The 23,613-nt window shown below is 33.4% G+C and overlaps 2 protein-coding genes across 6 annotated transcripts; both read right to left on the reverse strand.

Annotated features, from left to right (window-relative positions):
• Positions 1-1,485: 1,485 nt before the first annotated feature.
• Positions 1,486-7,904, reverse strand: LOC110426568 (hydroxyproline-rich glycoprotein family protein). Its single transcript, XM_021441813.1, has 5 exons — positions 7,281-7,904; positions 3,603-3,715; positions 3,152-3,523; positions 2,218-2,980; positions 1,486-1,864 (listed from the first exon to the last, which is right to left on the reverse strand). The coding sequence occupies exons 1-5, from the start codon at positions 7,561-7,563 to the stop codon at positions 1,797-1,799; spliced, it is 1,599 nt and encodes a 532-aa protein (XP_021297488.1). The 5' UTR covers positions 7,564-7,904; the 3' UTR covers positions 1,486-1,796.
• Positions 7,905-15,826: 7,922 nt separating this feature from the next.
• On the reverse strand, positions 15,827-18,212 carry LOC110426561 (putative E3 ubiquitin-protein ligase RHC1A). Of its 5 annotated transcripts, none has more exons than XM_021441804.2 (2): positions 18,064-18,212; positions 15,827-17,085 (listed from the first exon to the last, which is right to left on the reverse strand). In XM_021441804.2, exon 2 carries the CDS (start codon positions 16,988-16,990, stop codon positions 16,052-16,054), a length of 939 nt encoding a protein of 312 aa, XP_021297479.1. In that variant the 5' UTR covers positions 16,991-17,085; positions 18,064-18,212; the 3' UTR covers positions 15,827-16,051. The 5 variants fall into 5 exon arrangements, with proteins under 5 accessions (XP_021297479.1, XP_021297481.1, XP_021297482.1 ...); XM_021441806.2 differs by having other exon boundaries at positions 15,827-17,012; positions 18,064-18,210; XM_021441807.2 differs by having other exon boundaries at positions 15,827-17,057; positions 18,064-18,202.
• Between the last annotated feature and the right edge of the window lie 5,401 nt (positions 18,213-23,613).

Genomic DNA, 23,613 nt, shown 5'->3' on the forward strand with positions numbered 1-23,613 from the left:
TCATGCTTATTGAATTATAAAATTTTCATTATCATTAATAAATTTTCATGATTTGAAGTCAACTAAGCAAAAGCCAAACAAATTTATTATAACTAAAAATAAATTAATCAAAAATGACCTAATGTTCAAAACAAACTCTAAATTATTTAAGAAAACTTAAATACGCCTTTATTCTTTTATTACATTCAATAAATTTTTATATATTTATTTTAAATCGAATAAGTTTTTATAACTAATGCTAAATTAATTTTCATTAATCAAAATACTAAAAAATTAAAAATACCACATAACAATATTATTATACCACCTTACCATCAATTATGCTGTATCAACAAATTAAGTTATTATCAATTATAATATATCATTATATTATAACAGCGAAACTTGATATCGAAGATAAGTGATATTTTAACTAAATCAACCTATGAACTTATTTGATTAAAAATAAAAATATAAAAATGTATTTAATTAAAAATAAAAACATATACTTAATCGAATGTAATAAAAAAATAAAAATTTGTTTAAATTTTTTCAAATAGTTTGAAATTTTTTTTAAGTATTACGTCCCTGAAAATCAAACTAATATTCGGTTTATACGTTAGCTGGTGAAGCAAATTTTAAAAAAAAAATTTCGTGGGTAATGTTGGTCCTAGTAGCCAGGCTTTTGAAAACCAGAAACGGGAAATCTTGTCAAACATAGTTAAGGTTGGGTTTCCTTGGGCCCGGCAAAACAACGACGAACAAAGAGAAGAAGTAGAGGAAAAATGAGGAAATGGTAATTTAAAAAGAGGGATCTGAGAAGGGGAGGAAACTAGCGACGTGGTGGCTGGTCTCGATTCAGACGACTGGGACGGTGGGCAGTGGTGGCTAGTCGTTTGCCTTGGGGAAAGGGGGTGAAGGGTTTGGTGCAAAGGTTAGATAGCTTTTGGAAAAGTCTTACGCCTTTTAAAAGCATAAAGCATTTCACAAGATTTCAGGGGGTTTTTTTTTTTTTTTTTTTTGGGTTATGGGACTCATAAGTTGTTTTACACACAAAACTCTTGAAAAGATTTTCTGGAAAAAAGTTTCATCCGTTCCAAACGAACCCATAATTTACCACCATGAGATCAAACACCCAAGTGCATCAATTTTGATAGTCGAATTAAAACAGAATATAAATGTACATAAACATATGAAAAGGTGTAACCAATCAATATTTTTCAGTGTGAGTTGATTCCTATACAAATACATATATGTATGTATATATATATAGATATATATGTATATGTATATATATATGTTTGTGTGTGTGTATATGCAGATGGAAAAATAATAACCCAAGCCAATTTAGACCTTACCCATAACATACCTATTTGCCACCGGCTTATGCTAACTGTACTATTATGCTTTCAACAAAATAAAAATACCGTAGTAGGCCATTTGAGGTTAGAAACAAACCTGATTGACTTGAACTAAAAGTAGAAGAGGAGAAAAAGATGAAGGTAATGCACATAGATTTGTTCTTTCCCCCTTTGATTTCTGCAAAAGAGAATACACAAAGCAGTGGCAATTCACATAATCTAGGGCCTGCCACCAATGTGACTTTGACCTGAAAATGCTGCCACTAGATATTTTAATTAAATATTTACAGCATGAAAACAACATATATCTAACCGGACATGAGGGCACACCCTTTGCATTGCTCTCACCCACCGAATTCTAGTTGGTACATCTCCTTTAAATTTGGATTATACAATTTGACTCCCTTGATTACTAGTGAAGTGATTGTAACTAGAAAACAGGTTGTTGCTCTGTTGTTATAAATGTATCATTATAGCTAATAGGAGTGGAAGCGGCCATTGCATAGTTGGAATACCTGTAGAGGCTGCCAAAAGGGAGATATTAGCACGCATGTACAGAAGGAAAAGTAGAGCATTGATCTAAATATGAATTAAACTGACCACTTAAATGATTATTAAACTTCAAGAAATGACCGTAAAAGTACATAAGATTGTGAAAATGCAGAGCATCGATCCTAAATATAAATTAAACTGACCACCAATGATTCTTAAAATTCTAGAAAGACTAAAAATTCAACAGTTGAGCATCTAATCCAAATAAAAATTACTGCATGAGAAAAACAGTCATCAGATATCACAATTTTAGCTATGATGTTCGGCAATAGGCCAAGACGTCAAAATAATAACTTGAACTATTCATAAAAAATTATTTACTCACATATAGATGCCATTGGTGATGGTGAAACTGAAGGTGTCCTGTCAGGATTCTCTTTATTTGATTTACTCTTTGATGGAGCCTCAACATGAGCAAATGCTACATTTGGCAGTGGACTAGATGTGGGAACCAAATGGGAGATTGGCCTCGGTTTAGGTTTGGGGGCCAATGCTGATGGGTGTACAAGTGGTGGAGCAGCATAATGGTTAGGAGAAATTTTAGGTGCGACAACTGGGGCTATATTAGACTCCTGTCCAGTCTTCCCCTTGATCCTTTTATTTCTATGTTGGCAACCTGGAGGATTTGCCTTGTAACTCCATGGGGATGCAGGTGAAATTCTCTCTGGAGCAGGTGAATAATCTTCAGGTGCAGCTGCACCTTTCTCAGTTGATGTAGCAGGTGAAACTGCAGGGGCTAGAACATCACTATGGTGATGGTGATGGTGGTGGTGGTGATGGTGGTGGTGGTGATGACTGTGGTGAGGATGAGGCAGAGGGGCAGGAGAAGGGGACCATGAGTTTGAACTACCATCACCTCCATGAAGGGAATGTTGCAAAATGGATGAAAGACGAACTTGCTTAACTCTACCAAATATGTTGTTGTTCAGGCCAAGGTTTCTTGAATGAGAACCCGTGATGGTTTGAGCTAGTTGCTTCAATCTTGGCATTGAAGGAGTATTCCCCACGGCCAGTAGAACAGATGATTGAACAGTAGTGGGGGGAGCAACTGTGGAGCCTTCAGAATTTGATAAGCTAATATACAAGTTCTGAATTCACAAAAGAAACCCCATCAGATTCCGCATATGAGATGCTATAGCTAAAAAAATCTCTTACAGTACATAACAAGCTTTAGTCTTTTCTCCATCAACATCCAAGCACTATATTGCCAAAAAAAAAATAATGAATCAAAATCAAGAGAAAACGAAAGATTGCCTAACCTCATATGTGGCTAGACGCAATCCAGCCTTCAGCTGGCTTGTCATTTTCTCAAAATTTCCTTGTATTTCATCAATAGAAAAGTTCAAGGTAAAGTTGAAAAGGATTTGCACTTTCTGCAGAAGAAACGCACTTTGTGGGGGAATTACAGTAATTCCTCCAGGGAATTTTAGCACCTCAAAGTATCGTGGAACCCCAAACAAGGATTCAGTCAAGCGTAGAGATGATTGGTGTATAACCAAAGATTCAAAAGATGCCCTTATCAAACTTTGAGAAGTTGAAGATATTTTTGAATATCTTACATCAGGATCAACTGCGAAGACAACCTTTGTTATGTTTGATCTGGCTAGAGGCTCAAGAGATGAGATAACCACCTGGTTCAAAGAACTAATCAGATCTAGACAAAAATTCTATGAAGTACATACGTTATAAAAAAAGGATTGAAGTATATACTTTGCTTGTGGGAAAGCCTATCTCATCAAATATGTCATTTTCAAGCTGCAAGATATTGTCTCCCAGCAAAGAAACCGGCTTCTCAACATTAAAACTTGCTACTATATCATGATCTGGACAAATAACGATTGTCAATATAATAATTTCAACCACAAACCATTTTTCATGGATAATCTGAAATTCATGCTCACAATAACATTTTACCATGATTCAAAATTCAAAAGATGAAATCAGCCAATCTTATCACCCATCTTCAGTCAGATCACAATATAAACAACTAGTATTACAATTACCATAATGAATGCAAAGGTTTTGGACGAAGTTGATACATCATAGATAATTCTCACCTTTAAAAAGGAATTTGGAATTTCTTGTTAGTCAAATTTACATCTTAAACCAATACCAATTCATCCGACAATGCATTACATAATGATATTACACCCAGCAAATCACTGATTGTTTTGCTCCTAGACAACAGCTGCACATAGCTCAACAAAACTATGACTCCAAATTCCTCCCAGTTTTACTTAATAGATATGGGTATAGAAAAACAGTCATAAGATAGCTTTAGTGATACAGAACTGCCTGTTTTCTTCCTAGAAATTTTTGGTTTTCATAAACTTTGATTATAATGCCAGCACTATTGTTATTACAATTAGCAGATTCTGGTATTATTTGTATTGAACATTTATACTTAAAGCAAAAAGAACATCTGCCTAATCAACCTACGAAAAAATTTTATCTCCGCCAGCCCAAATGAATTTTGGTAACAAGAAGTATGGATTTTGAGATCACAAAAAGGGGACCTGAACAGGACAGCTATATGATCTGCCATAAAACAGTCTGAGCTTGTCCATAATCGTGCCATATCATGGGATTTATACCCTTTTTCTTGTAATTATTTCTTCATAAAATAGGCAATGATCTTCATGTATCACTGACCATTGCATATTGCATTCAGCACTGACTTATTTATGCATTCTACCATTTTTCCATTTAAATTGAACCAGATCAATAACAACAGCAAAAGTAAACCATTTGTTCACAAGAGCCACAGAAACCTGAGGAAATTCTATCCTGGAAAACTCAAGTTTCTACACATCAGCATCAAGAGAGCTGGGCTTGGTGGCTCTCATATTCAGGTAGTGAAAGGGTTCCTCCCTTAACTCTCATTGGAGTTCATAAGCGCTTCCTTATCCCCCTTCCAGCAAGTAGTATCACCTGACATTCCTTGTCAAAAAACCACAACCACGACCAGTCACTTCGGATTTACCAGGAATTACTTTAATGAAAATTGAGTTGGCAGCTTCTTAAACGGTGGCATTAACTACACCCCTTAGCCTATACATGTGGCCCTTGTGAATCATTTTTGGAAGTCTTTTGCAAACTTCATATGTAGCTCTGTATTCCTTCCCCTCAACCATTTGTTTACAAGTTCCTTAATTTCTACTTCCAACTTCACTACATTGATTCAACTTCCTACCTCTTCTATCTATCATCGCCACCCCAAGGTCTGCTCCAATCCTCCTTTCTGCCACTCTTACTCCATTTCACTTCACTTGTTTGAAATGCTACCTCACCCCCCACCCAAAGAACTCTCTACAAGCATGCATCAACAGTGGAGTTATTGACAAAATATCCAACGACCAATGTCTATTTCTTGATCCAAAGTAAACTACTTTCTATATGGCATGGACTCCAAATATTCTTGCAAGTAAGTCAGCTCTACTCACTGGCTACTTAAACTCAACTCGTTCATTATCAAGTTGAACTTAGGTTTGAGTAGCTCAATTCGTCTAGCAAGCCAAGTTCAAATATTTCAATGCTCAGCTCAAGTTGCTCCCAGACCTGATTAATATTTTGATCTTTTTAGTGTATATATAGTAATATATAAATAAGCAAATATCCAAGTCTGAGCTAGAGCTTAATAATACTCAAGCCTAAAGAAATCGAACTCGATCAGCTAGATCAAGCCCAAGGTGAAGAAAATCAAGCTAAATCAAGCTTGTTTCAAGTCTCAAGTTTTGCAATTAAGTAGCCCAGACTCAAGATTTGAAATGAAGTCAAGGTCAAGCTTTTAATCATGTTGCATCAACTGGATTACATTGATTGCCATCAGTGGTATCAAATTGAACCCTTATACTCCAAATCTTAGGTATGCTGTTGCTTCCTCTGACCTTTGCAGAAAGAAAGATCACCAAACCACTTCAGCAAAAGCGAACTAAAATTTTCTAAAAAGAAGCAACCAAAGCTTGAGATTTTAAGTGATTGCCAACAATAATAAAATTGCTCTAACACCCTCTTGGGTGACAAATTTTACTTAAGAAGAAATTCAATCTATAAAATATTTCAATCCATGTAAAAAAGTTAGCGTACAGTACGGACTAAAGCATCCTTCTGTTCGACAGATAACCAAAGTGAAAAACTTTCCCCATATTTTCTTTTTTATATTATTGACAGGTTATACTAGAATATAAATCCCACAAAAAATGTTTTGACGCAAAAATCATTAATAGAGTTAAGGTGCTACTTGTTGCAAAGGTCTAGCCTAATTCGTAAATGATAACGCACCTTTCATCAAAAATAAATTTCAAAGGTCAAAATTTCCATCACCCAACTGTAAAATAAGAGAACATAAAGAAATTTTTTAAAAAAAAGGGGGTTTAATTTAGTCATATTTAAACTTAAAAAATAATTTACTGAAGCATCACAATTTGATTTATAAAATGCTGAAGGACAAAAATGAGTACAAATGCCACACCAACATATATAAAGCAAAATTTGGAAAAGAAAACTGCCAATAATCACAAGATTTTCAGAATATTCTCCTGTCAAGCGCCAAAAATCAAAATACGTAGGGGAAAACCACTAAATTAAGGAGCAAGCACCTATTTAGTTTGGGAAAATATTCTTTGATTTCCATCTCCGCTTTTACTCCAAATATGATCAATGAAAGAAAGCTGAATTTCTAAATTTTGGAATAACATAAAAAACTAAATGGTTTTTTGGACATTGTAAATAACTAAACATGGAAACACTTCCATTTTTGTTCAATGAACAAAAAAAAAACAAAAAGCACTTGAGCATTTGGCTCAGCGGTTGGTGTGCATGATTGGGCTGCTCAAAGAGCAAGATTCAAATACCTCTTTTCCTAAATAAATAAAAATCAAAAAACAATTTAAAATAATTATCCAAATTTTCGGAAAGTGACAAAAAAAAAAGAGAGTTTCCAAATTTATTTATCTGATTATATTGATTACATCTAGATTAAAAGTGGGAATAAGAAATAGCAAAAATTTCCTCAAGCAAATCGGGGCCTAAAACTAAAATTTTAATCCTTAAATTCATTTATTTCCCTTTAATTTCTTGGCAAACCATGTAATAACAGCAATCCACCGACAAAAACTGATTGTAAACCCACTTTCCATTAATGGAATTTTTCTAAAGACAAGAGACAATGATAAATGAAACTTAAAAAGTGTAAGAAGATCGAGTTGATAGGGATTTTGCTACGTCATCATTTCCCTCCACACATTCCCTGAAGTACCCAAATATAACTCAGAAAATAGGAACCACCCGGAAGATAAAATGTAAGAACAAAATGCAGATCCATTATCCATGCGCATAATAAAATGAATATGAATTAAAGAATAAAAGGTAGGAAAGCAATAGGCGGACCTTTGAACCTGGAATCAAGATCCAGATCAGATTGATCTGAAAAATTAAGAAAAGGGGGCAGCCAAAATAAAGCAGAGAGGAAGAGAGCAAGAGATAAGAGCAACACGAGGAAGCATCGAAGGCCAAAGAGAGATTTGCATCCGCAGCCACAGGCAGAGGCAGAGGCAGAGGCAGAGGCAGCAAATAGTAAGCTTAAGCTTGAAATTGGACCACCGGCATTCTCCACCGGTACCTCACTGTTCACACTTGTACTCAACCTCTGCTCTTCCTCACCTTTTCCCATAATGCACCATCAGCATCATGCCCCATCCCCTTGCTTCCGCTTCCTGCTTTCCTGATCTGCCTCTGCGTTTGGTACACCCATTTTTGGCACTTCCCCTCCAACAAACTCAACCACCATACATCACAAGGTGCCCCATTTTTACAACATTCTAAGTTGTAATTTCCGCGACAGGGAGAACGCTTGCCTTTGTGTTGCTAATTTCCTTCTTTCTCTGTTTGTTTATTTCTGTTTTACATTTAAGACGAGGAAATAGGTGTAGGGTGTGAACTTTGAAGATTAAGGAAAGAGAGAGTCAAGTATCTATCTGCAAATTGACAAGTGAGGATTGCTTTTCTTAATTTATTTATTACGAGTAGCCCAGCTTTTAAAAGGAACAAGACACGGGCACCGTGGCCAATTATTCTGTTTTTACACACTTCTCCCTTTTTCTTTTCTTTTCCAACATAATTTTTCCAATGACACATAATATCTTTGAATTATTCCAAATAATTTAAATTTTATTTTATTTTTTTTATAATAATCCAACAATTATGATTAGTCAAAATTTTATTTATTATTTTATATTTATATAATATTAACATAAAAAAATAAAAATATCATTTAATCATATGATCAAACAATATAAGTATTTCACATCATTATATACGGTAATATATCAACATACTAAATTGGTATTAAAAATGATAAATAAAATTTTATTTTGTTAAAAATAAAAATAAAAAAATTTAATTAAACATAAATAAAAAATTTTAAATCTTTTATAAATAATGTTAAAAAATCTTTTAAGTATAATATCTTTTCGAATTTAAAAAAACATTAACCGTTTTCACAGTAAAATTAAAATTTCACAACTCCAGGAGTTGATTTATAAAATTATCACACCATGTTCACTTAATCTATACTATTATGAGTTTGATAACTTGAATCAAATGCTCTGAAATTGTTTAAAAAGGTTTAAATAATAATAAATATATAAAAATTATCTAATTAATTATGTTTTAACACATGTTTGTTAAATTTAGATCATCATATAGTTAATTATGGTTTTAAAAATTTTAACACATGGCTCCTATCCATTTGACTTGGAGAAGCAGGTGAATGAATGGATTCAATTCAAAGCCACGTCCTTGAATTTGAATTATATTGACTTTACCACATGTCACATCATCAAATTACTAATTGATTCCAGTTTAACCTTTTTATGTTTTCCTTCATTAAACTTAAATTGTTGCCTTTTCAAATATATCTTCTCACTCTTTCCTCTTCCAAATATAATCTTCATTAATGAATCAAGATTATTTCCTTTTCATGATCAAATAATAGTTTATATTAATTTAATCAATTAAAACATACAAAGAAATTGGCAAAATAAAAAGAAAGAAAATAAATTCATTAACTTCAATAGAAGAGAAAAACTGAAGATAAAAAGGAAAAGTGTGGATTCTTGTTCTTAACAGAGGGGTGGTTGGTTGACTGGTTTTTGTCAGCCATCTCTTTGGATAGAAGATGGCTTGGCGTAATCTTTAGATTTTAGGATTTGGTGAAGCAGAGGCAGGAGATGAGAGAGAGGATAATAAGACAAGATTGGAAGCTTTGGAAGTGGATTGACTGGGCAACTGAAACTGTAGATTCCCTAATTTCTTCCACCTATTTCTTTTCACTAATTGTTCTTCTTTCACTCACGTAATGGATGGATGTGTCCGGATCCAGTTATAATTACAAAAAGCTTTTAAGTTATTATAATTATTGAATTTCTTTAAATGTTAAACTTTTTTTTGATGGCAGAGAAATTATTGATAAACTCTAAAAGCCTTGCGCTATGCAATGGGCTTTAAGAATTTTATACACACTTGATATTAAATATTATCATAAAATCCCAAAGATCTAAACTTAATATATTACACAGCATTGAATTAACACGGTAAATGTTACTAATGTTAGAGCCAATCCTAATGGTTTACAATTTAAAAATATAAATAAAAGTTAAATATTCCGACTCTCTTAAGTTTTGACTATAATTTCATACGAGTCCATTCATATTCGAAATGGATATTCCATCTCAAAAAGATATCTTTCGTTGGACACAAAAATTTTATCATTAGTCAATTGTTAATATTTTTATTAGTTTAACAATGTGATAATATTTTTAGGATAATTTTACTTTTTTTAATTTAAAAAATTACTATTATATAAAATACAATTTTTTCTCTCTCTACCTTAGTATTCTCTCTCTTCTTTAACTAAATTTTCTCCATTGCATATGGCTGCAAATGGTGGCAACAACTAGCATGGCAAGATCAGACACTCTTCAGCCAAATCCAACCACGAAAACATCAAATGTGGTACTTCTATGAGTGGATTTAATTGAGAAATGACAGATCCAACATTCTTGCAACGCGATAGAGCATTAACAAGTGCAATCTCACGTTTGAGGGGCTCTGTGGCATTGTAGGAATGCTGGATTTGGCATTCTCATAACTGGACCTGGCCGAAGAACATTAGATCTAGAGTTCTCACTAGGTGAGGAAGTGAGTGCTGGCAAGCGCATGATCGTGTTGTAAAGGTGCAACCTAGAGCTCTCACTGCCAAATCCAACCACAGGATGGTCGATCGATATAAGATAATATCACTAGCTAACCTAAGAGAAAAGAAAAAGAGAGAGGAAAAATAAAGATATTTTAAACATATCACATTTACTTGTTAACGTTGTTTATACTTTTGAGATAAAATGTTTATTTTGAATACTATTGTACTAATGTGGAATTATGGACAAAAGTTGAAAAGGTCTAGGTATTTTACCTTATAAATAAATATACAAAGTTGTAGCATTGTTCGATTATAAGATAGAATAACAAAATATTCATACTTAGGTATCTTACAAACCAAAAGGCATATCATAAAAAATTCAAATAGAAATAAATGTACCAGTGCTACTATCGGGGAGTTATTCATTTATTCTTTAAACACTTTAGGCGTCTTCTGTTAACCTAGGGGAGAAAAGCGAAACTGAAATTTTGCTCAAAATATAAAAACTGAAAGAGAGATACCTTTGTTGTAATAGTAAAAAGTATTTTGACCATAATAGCAACAAAATCACTTTGGCAAAACCCACAAAATATTTCATGAAAAATGACATAATATATGTGCACCCTGTATGGCATACTAAACCAGTGTAAATAAATGCATTCAAGATAAATAGGTCAATGGAATAATGTAAAAGTTATGTTATATATCTATTGTTAATGTATAAGTTCAATGCAATAAATATCAAGAAGGGTAAATTGGTACTTTAAAAAAAAATTTGCAAGCTTAATGAAAAATAACCCCTTCTTGAAAAACAAATTTTCTTCTTGCATCAAAAGCAAAGCAAATGATTTTTGTTTAAAGAAAATATCAACAATAAATCGCAAAGCAAAAAAATAAATCAGGACACAAGGATTTTTGTAATGGTTTGGTTTTCTTAAATGTTGTCATCAACTCTCTTGGCTAACAAAACAATTTCTAATCCATTAAAAGGATTTTTACATTTTAACGAGATCAAGTAATAACCCTTACACTTGCTTTTTCAAATGTTGATCAACTACCAAGCCTTAGGGATCAATTATGGCTTACACTTGATTTTTACTATGATCTTCAAAAATCTTAAATGCTTACACTTGATTTTTACTTTGAAGTTTTGGCCTTGAAGATCAATTACCAAGCCTTAGCGATCGATTATGGCTTCTTCAAATGTGAGATTTCTCATGCTTGTTGCCTGAGGATCGACTAGCTCCGCAATAGGATCAATTATGGTTGTACGTTTTCATGTTTTCTTGCCCGTTCTGCACAAGATTGACTATAGCTCCTTAAAATCGATTGGAATTTGATTCTTCGTGAATTTCTTGTCCATTCTATCCTTGGATCGATTGCCTTTACTCTAGGATCGTTTGTAGCCTTATATCTTCAACATTCCTTGTCATTTTGGTACTAACTTTAGCTATATCTTCCTTGTAATCAAATATCAAGTTAAGGCATGCTTGCTTGATGTTTTCTCAAGCTAAATAGTTATGTTTGAAAGCTTTATGATGTTTTTTAAGCATGAATAGCTTTTCTAACATTTGTAAGACTTTAGGAGGATGAAAACATGATTTTGATAATTTCAAATGCTTGTCAATAAAACTAAGATATCATGCAACTTTGTTAAATCAAAGCTTAAGACATTTCAATGCTAACCATCTCCCTCTTTTTTATATGACAAAATCAAAAGCATATTTACATTTGGAATCTCTTGAAAACTCCCTTCCTAGCTCTATAAGTCTCTAAGCTCTTCTTTGAAACTTTTTAAGTTCAAAGTGAGAAGGGTATAATAAATGCATAAGAACTTTAAAAATTCTCTCCCTCAACATATGCATAAAGTTTCAAAAAGTTTTTCGAAAGTTTCAGCTTTATGTAGAGTATAAGAGCATTTCAATGTGCTCGTAAACCTTTTCCAATACCAAAAAGAAATAAAAGTGAGAGCTTTAAGCACTTAACTCAAGAGACAATAGTTAAAGCCACAAATAATTAAAATCAGTTGGCAATATCCTCCTCCAATACCAACTCTACAATTCAAATTTAAATGGGACTAACCAGGTAAAATCGGCTAGACTTATTAATGATTTATTGATGGAATAAGTTGTTGGTAATATATTGATAGAATATTGCCTTGCCGATGGAAGGACTTTTCCCGACTAAAGTATCTTCAACTAAATAACAGTAAAAGTTTTCATCAATAATGAAAATTACTAACAGAATTTATGCCTTTACTAACAAAAAATTCCATTGGTTTAAGTCTTCTTTATTGTAGCGAGGGAGAAATTGCTTCATGCTTACCTAGGTAAAGAAACATATCTTGTTTCTCACCCTTGCTCCCATTGCATGCAGTTAGGGGGTGCTTCGGTAACAAAATCCCAAATTCTTTCTAATTTGTACATGATTTTCTAAGAAATTTTTAAAGGGTCAGATAAAATTTTTTAAGCTCTAATAGAATTTGTTAATTAGCCTTGATGGAATATCTTTGTATTGTAAACTTGAACATACTAGAATAATTTATTGTTTTGATACATGCATATACATTGTACAAGTTCATCATATTTGAACGATTAATACTATCTCCTTTATCAAGGGGTGTTTTGTCATCATCGGAAAAGAAAAGATATTATTGACTCCATATTATTTTTGATGATAACAAATCATTCTCATCTAATTTTCTAATGTGTGTGCTTGAAGGAACAATTATAGTATTTTCATATGTATCTTCAGCTTTCAAAAGAAAGCAAATCCAAGATGAGTGTAAATAAGGATAAGATGATTGGTTAATCGATTAACAAGTATAGTTATTTTCTTTTTTGGAAAAGCAGCATTGAAGATTTGTGAACTAAAAGTCAGTTCAAACAAAGGTTAGTCAACTAGGAGATCTTAACTATGCAAATTGAACATCTCCAGAGGCATTTCAAGATCAAGAAACCTTCCCTGAAAAGGAATGCTTCATTCCTGATTATTAATGAAAGTTCACGAATGCTTTTCAAAAAACAAAATCGATCAAGACACCTTTGTCATGCTGTCAATATGAAGACTGAATTTCAAAGCTTTAAATGGTAAGTCGAACTAATGAAGAACCTTCAGCGATTAACTTGGGAGGTCAAACAGCTATGCGAGTCACGTGAACCAGAAGTCTGCTACAAACTCTGACACATCTAATGGGCAGATTTGGCACTGAGACTAAAGAGTTGATAAGGACTTGGAATGAGGTAAAGAAGAGAGAAAAGGAATTGGGCTGAAAGTGTGAAGAACTTTTCTCTAGTTCATCTTTAATATTTGAGCTCAACTCTTATCTTTGGAAAAGATATATACTGTGCTCTAAAAGGTGTAATCAAATTAGTTTGTGATCATGTTGTTCATTTGTAAAAGCTGTTTGCTTTGGTTAATGAGTGTGAGATCACTCATGGCTTTTTAAATCGAATGTTGGAAACATTTGAAGGGTTTGTGTAACCAAAGATTAAATATTGGGATAACTCGGCTTATAAAAATTTGGTGAAAATTGTTAATTTCACTAGCTTAATGAAATTGGGTTTAAAAATTCCTAAGCAAGGGTTGCCAAGGCATTAAATGAAAGTGAGGAGGATCGAACCATTATAAAGTACTTTGCATTGTTCATTTTTCTTTACACTACTTTACTTGTTGAACTATTTCCTTATCCTTTTTATCATTCCTTAAGTTTCTTCATTCATTTATTTTTTAATTTTTTAATACTTTTAAAGTGCTACTCAGCCTTTTTAACCTATCAATCTTGAGATCAACAAATGCATTGTTAAGTAATATGTTACCAATCAATGCACTCTGAAAACAATTTTGAGACAATTTGCAAATTTATTGTTAAAAATCTGTTTTAATTTGGAAAAAAATCAAAGGATATGTCGCGGAAATTTTGAAGAGTTTTGTTTCAACTTTTTTTTTTTTTAAGCTGGAATAACTCTCAAGGCCAGCTCCTTATTAAATTTTTATTAATACATAGAAAATAAAGTACATTATGGAGGGAGACATGAACCTTACCTCTAAAAATAAATTGAAAAATAAAAAACCCAAGAAAAATATTAATCTCCTATCATTTATTTTCCTTGTGCATAGGATAAGGGATATATTTCTTTTACAATGATCTAATATGCAAAAATAAAATAAAATTTCTAAGAGAGAGATTATTTTCCCAGCAAATTTTAATAATGTTATGGGAAATAATATTACTCGTTTACAATAAGTTAACATTAAAAAATAAATAAAGAGTACTATTCCTTTACATTTATTTGAACCTAACATATGGTAAGTTTATATTATCTAATTTTAAGATGCTATTTAGCTCACCTTTAGCATAATGAAAAACCTTGAGTCCGCTATGTGTGTGGCTTTGATTAGATAAGAAATCCACTGGTTGATTACCTTCACGATGGGTATGAGTGATTCGGTAGTTGAAGTACTGTAAACATTTTCTAATAGAGACAAGAATGTATTGTATACCATAAGATCCATGAGTACTTTGGGCTATCATATGGACAATCACCTTTACATCTATTTCGATTCATAAAGTAGGAACATTATAATCTTGACATAGAAAAAGACTTCCTCGAAGAACAAGTAATTCAGCTTCTGTTGAATGTTGTATAAAATATACTTGAGAGCTAAGAGACTGAAGTTAAATATGCTCTATATCATGAAAAATATATGAAAGGATCTTCCACCATTAACTAAGGTATAAAATAAGGTGTCTATAATAATCTCTGTCATTCTTTGTGGCTTGATATGTGTTAGAATTAAATTTGTCTTTTCTTACTAAGTTGGTCTCCATCTAATGCAATGATTAGTGGAACTTCTATTAGTTGTTTGGGTTTCTCTAGTGGACATTGTAGTGGCTCTTTGGTTCATGTGATGGCTAACAAAGTTGAAGGTTGCAGTGTAAGGTCTTACATATTTCTAAAGTATGCATCAGGTGCCAAAAGTGTATAAGATCTTTGTTCGTCCCAAAACAGTGATGAGACAATGTAAGATCAAAGGGATAATCAATAAGCCATTTGCACAATTAGACTATAGATTGGCAAGAAAGTGGAGCTTATGATAATGTGTAACATGTGGTGTTTACTAGCATGGTTAACAAACAAGTTGCCTTGAGGAGCAAAGGGTAAACGAGGGAGACGCCATATGGTTACTTTGCAAGGTACGTTTGGGCTTAGGTTCCAACGTAGCGGTTTCCTATGGAAATTGTTTTTCCCTTGAAGAGGTTGGCTAAGAGAATGCAAGTCAAGGTAGAAATTTCTTGGGTTATGTCCTGATTCTTTAACTTTGTGGTTTGAATTAGATGTAAATCAGAACAACAGTTTTAAAGTAATGTGTATGCTAGCTACTGATTGTTCTGATTCTTGTCATGCATAGCTAGGCAGTGTTCTTGTGCGTGCTGTACCTTGTCAGCAAATGCTTCCAGATGCTGTCAGGCTGAATTAACGGCCTTGTAGTTGACGGGGCTTAATAGGGAATTATCGTACGGGAACTCTTTGCAGGGAATCCGGCGAGCGGCCTGTCATACACTTACTTCAATCACACCTCACCTCAAAGCATAGGATACTTAATTTGAGCATCATTAACCTTAAGCCAGCCTTCAAGCCTTATCTACTGAGACTACAATTATTAACTAACGAAAGTTATTTCTGATTGTAATTTGTCCTTTCTAGGTGATAGTAATCTACTCTTTTGACCATACTTATTCGCAACATCCATTTAACATTTAAAACACAAATACTCCCCCACCACGGGAAAGGGTCATTTACACAAGTTGCTGGACGAAATTGACCTCGATCACTTTTAAACTGACTCTCAGAAGACTCTAGGATCGCAAACCCTTTCAATCCAAGTCATTTGTAAAGCATAATTGAGGACTTATGATCACAACAGAACAGAAAGAAATCATGTCCCTAAGACACAGACCTCAGTCAAAAGGCCATCCACTATATCCCATCGAGTGATTGTTCTCATGCACACTCGGGGAACTGCTTCCAGCAGCTCCATTATGGCTAGAGCTAGAATTAGATGAACGGAATGGCCAGAAATAAGAGAACGGATTCCGCCTACTCTGATTCTCCCTACTCTCCCTTCCACTGGAATTAGTTCCCAAACTGCTGCTCCTACTTTGACCACTTGAGTGATAACTGTGGCTGCTACCTGGTCCTTGTGGTGGCAATTCTTGTCGGCAAACAGGACACGAGTTGTGCTGCTCCAGCCATGGGATGATACAATCCGAATGATATATATGGTTGCACGGCATTTGTCTTGCTTCAGATCCCAGTTCAAATTTATCTTTGCAAACAGGACAGTGTGAATCAGAATGAAGATGCCTTCGTGAAATCTTAATGGTAGGCATTGCATCAATTGAAGATCGGGATGCTGGGGGAGGGCCCCTACGATCATTAGCTGACAGCTGTTCAAACAATTCTTCTAACCCAGGACCTATAAAATAATCTCCAGCATTACCTCGTGTAAAACCAATTCCAGGAGCCCCATTAAAAAGAGCTTCAAACCCACCATTCCCAGACAACCTAAAAGGAATTTGGCCACCAAATATCAATAAAGGACCAAATGGTGAAGTGTGCTCAGGAATTGAATCTGTTCTTCCCCTGATATTATGGTTAAAATTTCTGTCAGCTAGTCGCTGCCTCATTAAGGCAGAAAAAGCGTCCATGAGACCAAACCTTTGGATGCGGTCTTCATCACCATCTAGTCCAAAAAAATCCAGAGGACTGATACGCACCATATCATCTAGCTCTTGGACAAATCCCCCACCACAATAGGAACAAACCGCGTCACGCCCTTGAAGGAGAACTGGCCGCCTGCATCGGTAACACCAATGGGTATTTCTTCCAGTTGACATTGTCCTCTCTCTTTGAGAAAGTCTGAAAAGAAAAACGCTCAAATAGTCTTGCAGACTCCTCAATTAGCTGTTTTATCAGCAAAACCGATTACAATCTGCAGAGCGGTAAATCAATATGAACTTTTGATTATCTTTAATGGCTTATGTCCAGTTCAAAGACTTAAAAGAATCATAGGGTTTTCTTTTATTGAACCAAGGATATGAAGATACATGCAGTTCCGAAGAAATTATGCATTACAACCATCAATTGAGTGATACTACTTTCTCATCATGCTTAAAGAATGCATACAAACAAACATACACACACGCAAGAAGGGATTCCCTAAGTCAAACCACTTGATCTTACAACCAAGTACAAGAATCAGAATCGACAGTGAAGTGATTCTTCATAACTAAAATATTGTTACAATTTTTTTCTTTTGGTTCTTTCTAACCTTCGAATGTGTAAATGGGACAAATACACAAAAAAACCCTGCAAAAAAACTTGGGATTTAATTTTCAACCAAAAGGAAATGAAATTATCATCCTTTCTTTCCCTTTTTTGAATTAATAAAATTATTATCTTTACCATAAAAATGAAATGCAAAAAGTAAATTGATTTATGTTTCGTTTTGAGATAAATTTTCACTGGCTGAGCTCAATCCAAACAAAGTAAATGAAGCCGGATAAAAGGGTTTTCCATTTTTCACCTTCAATTTATATAAATCTCGTTCTTTCAAGACTGTTTTCTTCAAACAATAAATTGAATTTCACTATACAGTAAGCAATCAAGAAAACAAAAGAAAATCCCATGATCCTGAAACTAACAGTTGAGTCTGAGTTTGGATGAGTCCAAGCTCAGATCAAGCAATTATTTCAACCCCGTACACCCAAAAACCACACAATAACACCTTCGTTAGCTCAAATTGATCTGTTCGAATGAAGTTGGACAAAAAGAAGGGTTTTCTTCGTAAATTCTTCAATACATGATACAACAAATTTTACAGAAATACAGAGAGGAAGACATGGAAGGAAATCGCGAGAGTAATCTAACCAGATTGAAGAGATGAGAGATGAGAAAATCATGGACGAACCTTGAGGAGATCAAAGATGACTTTTCCCAAAGAGAGAGAAAATGAATATTATGGAAATTTTGGGGATTTCCTTCCCTTTTCTTTGTGGGGAGTAAGTTCGAAGACAGCCTGTGCGTAATGTTTGTTTCATTACAAATTAAAAATGAAAATCCGTATTTATCGTTTATCCCAAATTACACGTGGTGGTACTGCTAGTTGTTTCGGCCTTACGCCGAAGCTAGTTGGGCTCACCCGCTCAGCCTGCCGACTTTGACAAAAGGAGCCTCTTGCCCCTCGTTTCTTCAATATTATCGTATTTAATTCGTATTCACCTAAATTGTGTTTTAATTTTTAATTATTTAAATAGAAAGACTTTTAACTTTTATTTAGTTACTACTTTTTGTTTTATAAATAATTACTATAAAACAGAGAGTAAATTATATATTAATCCTTAAATTTTCTACGACATATCATTTTGATCTCTATAGTTTAAAAATTGATTTATTAATCTCTATACTTTCAACCGTATATCAAAATGGAAAAATAGGAAAAGGAGAAACTAAACCAAAAAAGTTAAAAAACAAAAAGAAAGAAAAAAAAATTTAAAACAATATTTTTTAAAAAGTTAAAATTTTCAAATAAACAATTTTAATATTTTTTCTAGCCTTTAATAAATATTTTTTATTTTTGCCTTCTCCAATATCATATGATTTTTTAAATTGAAATTTAAAAATTCAAATAAATAGTTTATTTACATGCCTGACGGACCTTTACGTTATAATTTTGGAAGTACAGCAGCCAACAAATTTCGTTTTAAACTAAAATAGTATACAAAGCATCTTTTAAGGGATAATAGATGTAAGTTACTCTATAGTCAAAGCAAGAGGTGAAAAATAAAATATTCTTTTCTTTCATGAAACAAAAACTTTTACATATTCTGACCGAAATAATTCTGTTGGAAAGTTTTAACAAATTTTTAATAAATTATCGACGAAATTAAATTTTTCAACGAGTCTCAATGTGATCATAGTAAATGCCCACGTTTACCTTTTTTTTTTAAAATCAAACTCAACTAACTTTAGATCATAATTTTTTATGATATCATGTAAAATTAGAATTTCAAAAAATAAATTTTGAAAATTTGTAGTTTAAGATTTTTATAAATTTTTAAAACTTTAACTAAAAATAAATCTAGACTAAATAATGTCAAAATTAGTTTTATTTGACAAGAAAGCAAGTGAAAGTGAACATATAATTTGAAATACAAAAAGTAGGATCTTTCTAAAAAGTGCCTTACTAGCACTCTTTTAAGGTTGTCATATTGGATAATATCTTCTTTAAATGCATTGAAATTTATCACAGTGGTTGTTAAATATTGTATTTGACAAGTAAAAGGAGCGAAGTTGACTTCACAAGTAAGAGGAGGAAAGGGTGGTATTGTGCTAGCTTTATAATCGATCTTTGTTTTTATATGACAAAAGCTAATGATCAAAATGATAGTATACAAGTATATTAGGACTTTAGAAAACCCTTAAGATTTGTCCAAAAATTAGCTAAGTTTTAAAGTCAAATGTGTTAAAAGAGGTTTCAACTAACTCAAAGTATTAAGACCTCGTATAAGGGTATCGAGACTCTAAGCTTTACATGCCTTGGAAAAACAGCCTAAGAAAAAAGGTGTTTCAAGAGATCTTTGGTAGGTATCAAGACTTCATTCATTGATAGCCCAAATTTCAGAGCACAAGTGTAAAAATATTGAGATTTGAACATAAAGTACCAAGACATCTTAGAAGAATCAAATTCTAAAGAGCATGCCCAAATGTATCAAGACACAAGTTTCATTATATCGAGACTTCACTTTTAGTCTTCAAGTTCTAGAGAACAAGTCCAAATGTATTGAGACTCAAACTTCAAAGTATTGATACTTCACTTTCAGATATCTGTTTCTAGAGAGGAAATGTCCAAGCATCGAGACACACTGAAAAAGTATCAAGACTTTATCCTCAGAGCTTAAGATTTCGGAGGCCAAATGTTTAAGTATCAAGACCAGCTTGTCTAGTATTGAGACATCATCTCCAAATATGATTTTCCAAAGGGCAAGTTGATATGTATAGACGTTAGGCCACAAAAGTATCGAGACATGCTTAGTTTGGAAATTACCAAGGAAGAACAAGTATCGAGACATACAATTCAAGTATCGAGACATCAGTTGAAATGGGCAATTAATGTATCGAGACTCACATCATAGGTATTGATATTTCATATCAGACAAGTGAGAAGAAGATAGATGTAACAACCAAAATTTTGAAATCAAGCCTTCAAACGACTATGATAAGGCTCTCACATATAATAGAAGGTTGAAACACGTTTTTGATGAGAAAGAACACCTAGAGAAGATATTTTAAGCAAGAGTGAAGCTTTCAAGAGAAAATTCCTTCAATCTCACTCTTCAAATCAAGTGTTCCTCATCTTTGCTTATTTGAGTTAAAAAGTTCTGCTACTCCTTTGTTAAGCCTTTATTCTTTCTTTGTATTCATTGATTTATTCAAATCAAGCTTTACTTGTAACACCCTTGACTTTTAACGAGATTAAGAATGCAACTTACTTGGTGAGCTTAAAAGACTTAATATGTTTGACTTCAATGATGAGATTTAGTATTAAGAAAATTGTGTTATAAGAGAAAGTACTTGTGTTATATGAGGACAAGATCAGGAACACCACTACATTCATTAGGCAAGAGATTGACATTATTGGGTCAATGACTATTTTAATAAAATATATGTGACATGGTTAAGAATGAGTACATACTTAGAAACAAATAGATCACAAACATTAATTAGGGGGTTCTATATAATTCAAATACCAATAAATTGCCAATTGCAAGTTTAAGTTCTTAGGTTTTTTAACAATTAGTTAACATATTGCATTCTTTGAAGGTACTACCACTCGAATGCATAAAGAAGAGGGCACCACGGTGCCAACATGATGTTTTCAAATTTAAATTTACAAGGTTTTTTATTCTACGGATTGTCAAGGGCTTATAAATAGGACTTTTCTTCATAGAAATTAGGAAAGGAATAACAGCCTTTTTTTAGAAAAAAGAGAAAGTTCTACACAAGAGAAAAGTGAGAAGAAATCAAGAAGATTGGAGATCAAACTCGACAGAGAATTGTTTCTCACTCTAGTTTTGTTTTCTCTCTATTCTTTTTGCTGTAGCTATGGAATATTTTCTTGAGAAAGTGTTGTTTGCTATAGATATTACGAGCTAAATAGTTTTTCTTTTTTTAGGATTATGGTTGATCTTAGCATGTAATTTGAATTTTATCTCTTGTTTGCATAAAATTATTGGGTATGAATTGTTTATTCAAATAAATGATTATTGCTTCTATTTAGTCTGATCAACAACATAGATTGATATGGATTTCTAAATGCAAATTGATGAGGGGAATTTATAATAGACCAAGGATTTGAATAACATGTATTTATTTAATCTAGAAGATTAGGTTAATTGATTAGCAATTAGGATAGACATATACCTAAGTAGCATGTGTAATCAACAATAGAACATGAACTTAATGAACTTATCTTTAATTAATTCACATAGACATATACTAATTAATTAGAATAGGTATTTCTACAAGCACCTCGACGGAGACTTGTAGATATTTGTGGCTTCTAGGCTAACAATTCAACCCAGTGATTTAAGTATAACGAAAGAGATCAGTATAAATTAACAATTAAAGGATTCCATAATCTTAGGCATTTAATCAACAATTTTAACTAACTTTTGTCATCTTTTTTTTTAGTTTAGTACTATCAATTAGATTTTGCTTTCAATTAATTTATAGTAATTGGTTTACTTGGATAACATTAATTTGGAATAATTTTAGTACTTGGAGAAAATTTAATAGCAATGCTTTGTGTGATACAATACTTGACTTACTTCTATATTACTTATTCGATATGTACATTTGAATGTATTAAATTGATAACAAGTTTTTGGCATTGTTGCCCAAGGAATTGCATTCTTTATTTTTTCTCTAATATTAATACTAAACAAATTAGTCTTAATTCAAGTTTTTCTTCTATTATTTTTCAAGTGCTTTGGATCAATGTATGAGAAAAAACTTGGAGATTATTTCCTATGATCCAAAGATTGAGAGAACATTTAGAAGATTTTGTAGGAAAAATCTACAAAATTCTAATCATATTGATACAATGGCTGACCAACAAAAAAAGCAGCAAGTCCAAGAGCTAGTAATAGAAGCAAATCAATCATTAGGAGACTATGTTGTTCCGTTAATACAAGGGCTTCACTCAAGCATTAGTAAGTCAGCTATTCAAGATAGCAATTTTGAGATTAAGCCAACCACCATTCAAATGAACCAAACTTCAATCTAATTTGGAGGTTTACAGAATAATATCCTCGATATGCAAGGTGGTGCCATTTGGCAGAACAACTGTGGCATTCCTGAAGCCATCAATAATCTCCATGGGACCTGATATTGTATGGATATTTTCCTTACGCAATGTTACACTCAAGAAAAAGTGCTTACCATAAAGTATGGCATGTGTCATTACACAATCCAGCAAACATGTGTTTTCTTTTTTCTCGATGGTTCCCATTTGCATTTGTATTGACAACTTCAAGTGTCAAGTATCATAAAAATTTACAAATTAGTCATGAGATTGAAATTTTCAAATAATAAATATGGAATCAATTTCATAATAATTTTATTAAATGACCATATTATTCTGTGGGAATAATCAACCAAGGGTAATATATTCAGAAAAAGAGTAAAACAAAGAAACATTAAAATCCTCAGATCCTAAGTATAGGTTGTCCTCTATCATTCTGATGCCTTGTCTCGGCTATCAAGGTCCTCGAGAAAATTAGAGACTTCCAAGGATGTTTTTGCTTCTACAGAAGTAGGGGGTGTCATCTTAACGGAGGCATTATTAGTTTTAGCGTTAGTTAAAGCAGTAGAATTCTCAATGGCATGAGTCTTAATACACTTGTCTTTATCCTTCAAGAATGCCTGGTATAGATAATAACGTGCTTTGGTGTACGATAGGTACGCGACTAGTGTCCAAACATGTCACATCGATGGTCGATACTTTCATCATGCTTCTTCACAAGGCTTTTACCCTAGCCATGATTCAAGCCAAGGTTGGATTGTCGAGGGTACTTAAGTCTTCTGTCACCCCCACATGGGTTATGCCCTTACCTATGTTCAAGATCCTTAAATCGGCCTGTACTCTTACTGGAGCTAGCATTTGGCTCAAGCAATGCTTTTGAGCTAGCAAGTCTAAGTGTCACGGCCTGCAGTTCAGCGCATTGGAGGTGGCCCGAGGGTGTTTCGGAGTGTCGATATATAAGGGAGTATTACTGGGAGAGAACCCCCACTGGATAACAAAAGGCAGGTGCAGGGTGCCTAACAAGGGCGCGCAGCACAGGCCCCTGGGCGAGCCGGCCCGCACAGTAGGGGTGTACGGCACACAGGCCCACACAGCATGGGCTCACGATACGCTAGCCCGGGGTTCGTCGGCCTGCACAGCATGGGCGAGCAGTTC

The sequence above is a fragment of the Theobroma umbraticum genome, unplaced genomic scaffold, assembly GCF_002168275.2.
Source record: "Theobroma umbraticum cultivar Fairchild unplaced genomic scaffold, ASM216827v3 scaffold_89.0, whole genome shotgun sequence".
NCBI lineage: Eukaryota > Viridiplantae > Streptophyta > Magnoliopsida > Malvales > Malvaceae > Theobroma > Theobroma umbraticum.

Bases quoted from the DNA above. Each gene is read 5' to 3' on its own strand.
- LOC110426568 (XM_021441813.1), bottom strand. From the start codon at position 7,563: ATGGGAAAAGGTGAGGAAGAGCAGAGGTTGAGTACAAGTGTGAACAGT. The intron at 2,981-3,151 runs GTTAGGCAATCT...TTGTGAATTCAG, and splicing joins TGCGTCTAGCCACATATGAG to AACTTGTATATTAGCTTATC. The intron at 1,865-2,217 runs GTGAGTAAATAA...CCCTTTTGGCAG, and splicing joins ATCACCAATGGCATCTATAT to CCTCTACAGGTATTCCAACT.
- LOC110426561 (XM_021441804.2), bottom strand. From the start codon at position 16,990: ATGTCAACTGGAAGAAATACCCATTGGTGTTACCGATGCAGGCGGCCA.